Genomic DNA, 10,529 nt, shown 5'->3' on the forward strand with positions numbered 1-10,529 from the left:
GTATGCATAGATACACATGTATTCGGTATAATTTCGTCTGACAAAACACGAATTATCAACGTGGAAACCCACAGGTCGCCCAAGCTGAGAAGTGTTGCAAGCTCGCTTTGACTAAGTGGTGCTACTGTATCACGATTTCATCAACTTGTAAGCCCGTGAAAGTGGGCACAGCGATGATACTAATACTCGCCTTTTTGAAACGGCAATCTGTCAGACTGTAGCAAGTCGTCGGATAACAGATTTGACCAACTTAAAAATTGAATTGTTTCAAGACAGATTCTGCTCACTTCAGCTAAATTCATTCGAGTCGCCCCCTGAGAACAACAACATAGTACAGTTGTGACCAGCATGGACCCAGATCAAACTGCGGATCCGCACACCACTCTGGTAAGGATTCTTGCTGTACGCTAACGGTTTCTCTAGTTGCAATAGGTTTTGAAAGCAAACAGCATGGATTCTGACCAGACTGCGCGGATGCACAGGCTGGTCTGGATCCATGCTGGTCGCAAACGCACTATGCTGGTTTTCTCATGGTGCGTCTCAATATATCTGGATACAAATATGTGACGCACCATGACATTTTGGGTCCATATTCGGCGTTACGTCATTTTAGAAAACATCGATTAAAGTTACGTCACAAAAAATGGTGGACGTTACCACGAGTTCGCGGCAATTAATTTTACTGCATTACTGTTTTCAATAATACTGTACCTAGCCACAAGAAATAAATGAAATGACATAAACATTTCCGTATTTTGCAATTCCGTTTCTTTAAAAAATTTGAATGATTGATAATTTATCGCCCTTTGAATCGACACGCCATTTGTAAACATCGAAGGTCTCGGAGAAAATGAAACTACCAAAAAACAGTTATTTGATGATTTATTTCGATTGTATAAAGAATTACAGTTAACGAATGTCAAGGTAAGTAAGTATTTAAACGATATGTAGGGTTTAAAAATATTATTTGAGTTCATATCGACTGTTTTGTCCGATATCTTTGCGAAAAATAGCCCGGATTTGACACTACTGTAATGACGGTTTGGAGGTAGTGCAATTCACGTTTTATTCACAAGTGTCACTGTATTGTAGACTATATATTATTTACTAAATCTGCTATGAATTAAACTTTTTTTAATCGGTTTTGACTCTTATCCAGTAGAATCAGTATGCAAGACAATTAGATTCTATGGAAGAAGACTTTGTGACTCTGGTGCCAGACAAAAACACAACAGTCAGTCATAGTGTTTAGTTACATAATTAAAGCCCTGATCATTTTATATAGCCATGCCATGAAAGTGACTGATCAAGAACAGTTGAAACACATCTATTGTCAGCTTCAATTACTTATTTCTTGCAATGTCAAATCAGTCCATACATAAAACTTCTACAAGGCATAAATATTGTTTTTACTTGGAATGAGACAGTTTTTTGCAAAGTTTTTCAATTTTTTGTTAAATTTGCATACTGGTCACTTGGCCATTATATCCGGATTCCTCACCATTTTGTAATGTTCTTGGCAAGTCACTGGCAACCATTTTGTAAAATGAATTAACTTAAGATACATTTTGTTTTGAAAGTCTTGCCAGGGATTCAAACCTATTACGCTTCTTATAGAAGTCTGTGTGCTCTATGTACTGAGCTAACTGCCCAGGGCATTTTTATCTTACATTTCAGCCTTTTTCAGTATTTTTTTTTTCATTTTACAGATCAACCACTGAGGATTGTTTGGCTTGATGCAATGACCTTAAACAGTTAAAGGATTTTCCAGGAAGGTTTATAAACCACAAGCTGGATTCTTTTGGGGCTTCATACATTTTACAGTTACTATACTGCTATTCTAAGAAAGATAAAGACATTAAAGTAACATAAACATAAATGATCTATTTTATTCATAACGTTTTAAGAGAAAAGATTTTAATTATAGACCCATTCAACAAATATGTGTTAATATATTAAGAAGTGAATAAGTATGATTGCATGAATTGTAGTCTAGTCTGTCAGAATTTTAGCTAGCTTATGTATTCTTAAAAAGCTATTTTTTCTGCTTGAATACTGTAAGATTCTTGGAGGAGTTTATACTTATCAATAATGAATTCTGCTTTCATTCAGCTTTTAACAAAAAAACTCTCTTAAGCTTTAAAAGATGCTTTACAGTCTTATATTCTATAACATAATACTAATCTTATAATGAAGTTCTAATGTTGTTAAATTTTTGTTTTGCAGTGATGAAAGAACTATGAATATGTGAATGGGAATGAAACAGAAGGCATTAATATGTTCTACTGATCATCCAGCTGAAATCATGTCTATGGATTAGAGTTCATGTCACAAATCCTGATATGAGCAAATAACTCCATATTGCACAAATAAGGTCATGTTTCCTGCCCTCATGACCTGAAAAACTTAAACATTCTAATTCAAATTACAAATGTGTTTCAAGAAAAGTAAAATTAAGTCAACTGTGAGAAATATTGGGTAAAAGTATTTTATAAGTGTTTTGTTGCCATGACAGCTGTGAAGTGGTTTGAAAAGTACTATCTTAATTGTTCTAACAATACAGAATTTAACTTATGAATTTTCCAAAACTGCATGTATGAAATACTTAGACATGTCTGTTGAATGAATCCTAGTTGTTTTAAAACTACAACATGTGTGACATTTAAAGCACAACCTTTCAAATTGGATGAAACATTTTTACAATCAAAACTGCCTTGCCAGTGTGAGTGTATGAATGATTTCCCAGAAATGGCCATGACAGAAAAATTCCAATATAGCAGAAAATATTTGTTACTGGCTAAATATAATATATTTTATTTCAAGAATTAATCATGTAAATCCATGATTATAATTGTGTTAAAAGATATTTTTAGATGAACTTTGCAGAAATAGCTATTTTTTGTTGCAAAACATTGTGAGTTGCCATGGTAGCACAAATTTGACTTAAATTGAGATTTGTTTGATTATGTAGAAAGCATGTTTCTTGTTAAAATTCTGCTAATCAGACTATGTTCTGCAAGAAAATATCTTTTATGTGTAATCATTGCATCAACAAAACATGCCATAACACAAACATGCCATAAAATGGCAGAGTTGTAATGCAGGTAGGCATATCAGAAAAATATGTAATTCTCGAAGTCAAATTTATATTACATGAAATGTTTTTTTTTTTTTATAAATGATCATAATTGACCATTTGTGGTGTAAAACAAATGCATACTGAACAGATGCTAAATGAATGTTCTGATTCTTTCTGGAAACTTTACAAAAATATTACTATTTTAAGAAAATAGTGCATTGTTGCCATGGTAACATTAATTTGACTTTAAAATTATTTTGGATATCATCATATGTAAACAACATCTTTCTTGTTTATATGTTATATTTGTTAACCTGTATTATGTTAGTGAATATATTTTCATATGTAATAATTGCACCAGCAAAGCACTATGTTATCACACAAGTCTGCCTTAAAATGGCAAGAGTTGTAACTGAGAGAGGTGTATCCGAAAAGTTCTATTTCTCAAACAATATTACATTAATTTGCATGGAATGATGTCTCTTACTTTTAAATAAGAAAACAGACAGCTTTTGATGTAAATATATGGAAAAACACTTCAAATATTCAAAGTATTACAAAGAAATTGACAAAAATTTTAGTATTTTTGTAAGAAAATACCACATTGTTGCCATGGTAATGTTAGTATTTTTGTAAGAAAATACCACATCGTTGCCATGGTAATGATTCACTGATCAGTATATCTAAGTCTTCTGAAATTTTAGCAAACTCACAGTTGATAATAACAGTCTAATAATTATATCTTCTTGCCTGATTTTCTTTCTTACTGTTTAATAGATAAGGTGTCTATAACAGTAAGATTAATGTCCTAGTTTTTTGGATGTTGTCTAATTTGATATCAAATAAAGTCTGTATTTTGTTTAAAAGAATGTCATAAAACAGTTGTCTGTAAACTGTTTGCACACTAGAAAAAGTTAATTGTGTATTTATTTCACATTCTATGTAATTTATTGCTAGATTCATCAAGGGACTGTTAAAAAAAGAGGTTAAACAACAATGTTGCTATAGAAACGATTTTTAGAACATAAATGTTTTTATACTACATGAAAGGAAGAGACAAAAAGAAATACATTCCATTAATTGCATGTTGCTTTTGTTATTTTATCATGTATTTAATCTTGATATTATTTAAATATGGAGTCATTATTAAGATATAATGCCTCAATTTTGATACAGTTAGACAAAAACATGGTGTCCGAAAAGTGGTAATATCTCCATGACAGCGGCTGATTTTTGTTGTCAAATTGAAGATTTTTACTCAGAACGGGTCAATGTGTCAGATTAGCCCAAAACCCCATTTTTGACCAAAATTGCATTTGGACCCAAAATCTCATGCTCTGTCACATATATGTATAAAAATTAAAACGGTTTCGTTTCGCCAGTTACATATTTTCGACTTTTTTCTCGGTCTGACTAAAGTTGTAAGTTTGTCTGACTTAATATCCAGCATTTTTGCGAAGCCTGCTGTTATGTATAGCGAACTTTTGAGTATAACAGATGGAGTGAAAATTAATGCACCTCTAAAATACACTGGCTGCAGAACTGACATTCTGAGGTGCATTTGTGGTGCATGTTTGTGTTGTTTTCTTTCACAAAAGTCTCATGAAAACCACAGCTATCTGATATGGACTAAATCAGTGTGTATAATAATTCATGACAGACACTGCCCAAAAGCTTTAAAAAGAAATCTTAAAAGCTGAATGATTTGGAGAAAAAGCTTATATTATTTATTCATAGTAAAACATCTTCGATGTAATTTATGTTGTAGTTTTCGTCACAAATAATCAAAAAGGATCAAAACTATTCGTTAAAGACTGAATCAGTGTGTATGTAAACAATGACTGGCAGTGAAAAATGATTAATTTTCAAAACCAAAGCCGAATATTAAAAAACAATGCAAAAAAAGTTCTTATGGTTTATATTAACAATTCCTCAGTTGTCGCTTTCTTTGTAATATTTTAAACATTGATTAGCAGCCACCATCAGCGCTTTGAGCGCTTTGATTAAAAAATTCAGATAGAGTTATCTTTCAGTGGTCGCTATTTTAATTTCAATATAAATTGACAAATGCTTATTATGCCTCACCTTCAAAGAAGGAGGGTATATTATTTGCTGATGTCGGTCGGTCTGTCGGCCGGTCGGTATGTAGACCAATCCATTTCCGGATGATAACTCAGGAATGCTTGGGCCTGGGATCATGAAAGTTGATAGGAAGGTTTGTCAGCACCAGCAGATGACCCCTATTGATTTTGAGATCAGTATGTCAAAGGTCAAGGTCATAGTGACCCGGAACATTTAAGCGGTTTCCGGGTGATAACTTAAAAATGCATTGGCCTAGGATCGTGAGAGGTATATTGTTTTGCAGATGTTGGTCGGTCTGTTGGCCAGTAGGTATGTAGACCAATCCATTTCCGGATGATAACTCAAGAACGCTTGAGCCTAGGATCATGAAAGTTGATAGGTAGGTTGATTATGACCAGAAGATGACCCCTATTGATTCTGAAATGAGTAGGTCAAACATCAAGGTCACAGTGACCCGGAACATTTAAGCGGTTTCCGGATGATAACTTAAGAATGTTTGGGCCTAGGATCGTGAAAGTTGATATGAAGGTCATTACCAGCAGATGATCCCTATTGATTTTGAGATCAGCACGTCAAAGGTCAAGGTCACAGTGACTCGAAACAGTTAAACGGTTTCCGGATGATAACTCAAGAATGCTTGGGCCTAGGATTGAAGGTCACATTGGCCAGGAACAGTTAAACAGTTACAAGACGATAACTCAGAACGCTTTGGCCAATGATCATGAAAGTTGACAGAGAGGTTAATCATGACCAGCAGATGACCCCTATTGATTTTGAGGTAGGTCAAAGGTCAAGGTTACAGTGACCTGGAACAGTTAAACCGTTTCCAGACGATTACGTGAGAACGCATGGGCCTAATTACCACCATGGAGATACAAAAGAATATGTTTTTTTTTTGTGGTGCGTCTTTAAAGAGGCACTACAAAGTAACTGTATTCTTTTGTGTTTCCATGATGGTAATTATATATGCTTTGCATGAAGAAAATGAGAAATAACAAGTATCTAGTTACAAACTGACAGTGACATATATAAGGCCAAAACAATTTGTTTATTGTCTTAACATTTTATTGAATTAATGTAGCAATATTGTACACAAATCAGTGTATTTAGTTAAATTTTAATCACATTTTGTTTCTACAGAGTAAGACAGTTATTCATCTATATTCTTAAAAATATGCTGAAAAGAGATTGACTGAATAAGTATGCAGATGAAGTTGTCAAAACACATGTATTCAGGAAGGGCCTAAATTGTCCACCTGAAAACTTGTAATGTACCTGTATTATACGAATGATTTTTTATGAAGTTTCAGTGTGCAAAAAAAGTAAGTCGCTAGGTCGTGGTGGGTCTTTAAAATTAATGTACACCAAATATAGGGCAATTTAAATACAAGTAGTGACGACAAGCTTCTTTTTTGGGGGGAGGGGGAGGGGTTTAACGTCGCACCGACACAATAATAGGTCATATGGCGACTTTCCAGCTTTTGATGGTGGAGGAAGACCCCAGGTGCCCCTCCGTGCATTATTTCAGCACGAGCGGGCACCTGGGTAGAACCACCGACCAGGGTTGTAGTAATGCTAATGCTAATGCTAATGCATTAGTAATGCATTATTTTTTTCAAATAATGCCAAGTAATGATTAATGCCACAATTTTAGCATTGAAAATAATGCTAATTTAATGCCAAAGTAAGTAATGCTAATGCTTATGCTTAGCATTACTTAGGCATTATTTTCTGTATCACTGGAAAAAAACATAATACACATGTATGCTGTTATTTACACAGGTTATAGCAGTTCTCTAATAGATTGTTGTTTGATTTTAATAAACTGTCTAATGGTATAATTGCCTTTTGTTCAGTGTACACCTGAAAGGTTTTAAAAAATACATTTAAAACCTGGGACAACTCCAAAGTGCATATTTATAATAGCCATAGAAGTGTGAAATAATTAGATTTGTCACCCAAAATATCAAACAGAATCTCTTGTTATCTTTGACACCTTTTTATCAATTAACAGTATGTCACTGATAGTGACGTTGGAAACCTTAAGGCAGCTAGCTTTTACATGTCATATTAAATTAGGCTGTTAGGGAGCCATTGAGCTGGTACTTGACTTTCTCTAACAATCATGCTCATGCATGCGGTACTTCAACATAAGGTTGTTTTTTGTTTTTTTATACATTAATGGTTAAAGAAAAAATCAGATATAATACAAGGAAGTCATACATGTACATGTATTTAACTATTCATGTAGATGACCTAGGTAAACTAAAATGATTTAATGAAAAACAAACAGTGTATGTGATAATAACATGCAATGATTTTCAAAAAGTAATGGTAATGCTAATGCTAATGCACCCTATGTAATGCTAATTTAATGCATTATTTTGATAAAAATGAGTAATGCTAATGCTAATTTAATGCCATCTTTTTCCAAGTAATGCTAATTTAATGCATTACTTTTGCAAGTAATTATTAACAACCCTGCCACCGACCTTCCGTAAGCCAGCTGGATGGCTTCCTCACATAAAGAATTCGACGCCCCGAGTGAGGCTCATCATCATCATCATCATATCCTGTGTTTATTTGTCGACTGCTGCAGGTGTCCCAGTAACTAGGGTAGACAGCAGGTGGCTAGATTGTTTAACACCCAGTCTCCATGCTTCTCTGTCATGTGGGTCAAAGCTGTCAAGGTTGTAAGCCTTCAAGTCCCGCTTGACACATTCCAACCAGGTCTTTTTAGGTCTCCCACGTCCTTTGGAGTTTGGTATGGACATACTCAAGATCGAGTTGATGCATGAGGATGCACGAATGACATGACCATACCACCTCAGGCGTCTAGTACGAATAGCCTCTGTCACCTCCTGTAACCCCAGCTTTGCGTACAGTGCTGCTATGGGTACGTCGTCATTGGGTTTGATGCCACAGATCCATCGGATCATTGACCTGTCGTTTCGACGGAGCCGCTGTAAATCTGGAGCAGAAGGCGCCCACGTTTCACTACCATGCAGTAGGGCAGAACGGACACATGCATTGAGCACTTTTCCACGAGTCTTGAGGGATACATGCTTGGAAGTTAGAATTGGCAGGAGTTTCTTGAACTTTCCCCAGGCAGTACAACATCTGGAAATGATGGCAAGTTCACAGCCTCCACCAGCACACAGCATGTCGCCAAGATAGCAGAAACCGGCTTCCACGTCAAGCAGAGTACCATCCACATCTACTTGAGTGACTGGTCTACCATCAATTGGCCTTGCCTGGCCACAGCATCTAGGACATACGTATGATGGATTGGCGCTCAGTCTTCCAATGATGCCACTGCACTTCTTGTGAACCCAATGTCTGAACTTGGAACATTCGATGGAGTTTACCCCAACACCACTCCGACAGACTGCGCACGGAAAAGCACCGGAGTCTCGCAGAAGATCCAGACCAGAGCCAGAGATCATAAACTTGGTCTTCTTCATGTTCACTCTCAGACCCTTGTCTTCCATACCATTCTTCCACGCCTTCAGCTTAGTGACACATTCCTCCAGTGAATCGGCGGTCACAGCTAGGTCGTCTGCATTCAGGAGCTCCCAAGGCACACCTGTGCGGAACTCGCGTGACAGAGCCTCCAGTACGAGGATGAAAAGTAGGGGACTGAGGACAGATCCCTGATGAACTCCAACTTCAACTCCGAACTCCTCGCTGTACTGCCCGTTGACTCGTACACGGCTTCTTACATCAGAGTACATACCCTGAATGACACGAACAGCCCATTCCTCAACACCCAGACTCCTCAGTGCCCACCAGAGGACTTTCCTTGGTACACGATCGAAGGCCTTCTCCAAGTCGACAAACGCGATATAAAGTGGCTTGTTTGCAGCTATGTACTTCTCCTGTAGCTGGCGTAGGATGAAGATAGCATCTGTTGTACCTCGGCCTGGCACAAAGCCAAACTGCATAGAGTCAATGTCCACCATACCACGGATGAAACTGTCCAACACACGCTCCAGTAACTTCATAACCTGGTCGGTGAGCTTAAGGCTTCGATAATTACCTCGGTCGAGGGCATCACCTTTACCCTTGTAGAGGTTCAGGATGTAGCTCTCTTGCCAATCCTTGGGGATCACACCACTACTAAAGACAACTTCCGCCAGCTTTCTTAACAAATCAATGCCCTCCTCACCTGCAGCCTTCAACATCTCAGCTATGATGCCCGAGGGGCCTGCAGCTTTGCTCGAACCCACATCGGTGAAGGGCAAGTGATTTGAAGTCAGCGACCTTAACCACTCTGCCACAGAGGCTCCTGACGACAAGTTTCGTGAGAAATTTAATTCCAGAAACCTGTCGAATACTCTCGGAAAGTTAAAGATATTTTATGTCTGTTAAGGCCACCCTTAATTGATATGTTGTTTACTGGATATTTTTCTTTAACTGAGGCGGGAGCAAAATCATTTTTTAGGAAAATAAAAGCTAAGAGAGCAAACCAATGCATATTTCTCATTTTGGCTATGACCTTGAATAGAAAATATAACATTTTACAATTATTTGACAATATTTCACCAAGAATGGAGAAAACATGGATATTTTTTATTTGAATATGACAGAGTGACGGGAAATGATGCAGTGACATTGGCCTATGGTTAAATAAGATAATGTATGTATGTGTTTGGAAATGCCACATAAATACGGTTGAAAATTTATCTCGAAATACCGTTTTACTTCGAGATACTGTGTGCACATATTTTCGGGATAGGGAAATGTCTTCGATATGATTGGCAATTTGAAATAAGAGAGTTCGAGATATCGACTTTATAAAGTATACCTTTAACCGTAATGATGGCATAGATATATCCGTAAAACATTTAAACGGCTGTAAAAAATAGCTAGCATTTTTTTCCAACTTTGAACTTTTCTAATGGATTAATTTTGTTGAAAGATACAGTGAAAGCGAGGTCAGCGTATGACTCCCGTTTTATTTACAACCTGACTTCATATAAACTATAGACATTTTCAAATGCCGGATACATAGCTAAAATACATGATGTAGGAAAATCGAGTTAATGTACACTTTAAGAAGTGAGATCAAAATAAGAGTTTGTACCAAAAGCTTATTCAAATCAAAGCCTGACTTTTCAAATGTAGATATTTTAGCTCACAGCAGTAAGGGCCAAAATTATGAAAAGATCAAAAGGCCATAGTATTGTTTTATGCATTGTCAAAGTGTGATGAAATTTTTATCTTATTCCTTTCCCAAAGCCCTTTAAATAATGTCTTATACTTACTTTCAAAATACTTGAAGAAAAGTCTGACATTCCTGCGACTCGCTTCCGTATAAAAACGCTGTAAAAAGATACAGTAATCGAACCATAATTTGATATTTGTA

General features: G+C 36.3%; 1 protein-coding gene across 1 annotated transcript; it reads right to left on the minus strand.

The window, feature by feature from the left end:
• Nucleotides 1-7,740: 7,740 nt before the first annotated feature.
• On the minus strand, nt 7,741-9,345 carry LOC128553569 (uncharacterized). Its single transcript, XM_053534749.1, has one exon. It carries the CDS (start codon nt 9,343-9,345, stop codon nt 7,741-7,743), a length of 1,605 nt encoding a protein of 534 aa, XP_053390724.1.
• Between the last annotated feature and the right edge of the window lie 1,184 nt (nt 9,346-10,529).

This window comes from Mercenaria mercenaria, unplaced genomic scaffold (genome assembly GCF_021730395.1).
Source record: "Mercenaria mercenaria strain notata unplaced genomic scaffold, MADL_Memer_1 contig_3955, whole genome shotgun sequence".
Classification (NCBI taxonomy): Eukaryota; Metazoa; Mollusca; class Bivalvia; order Venerida; family Veneridae; genus Mercenaria; species Mercenaria mercenaria.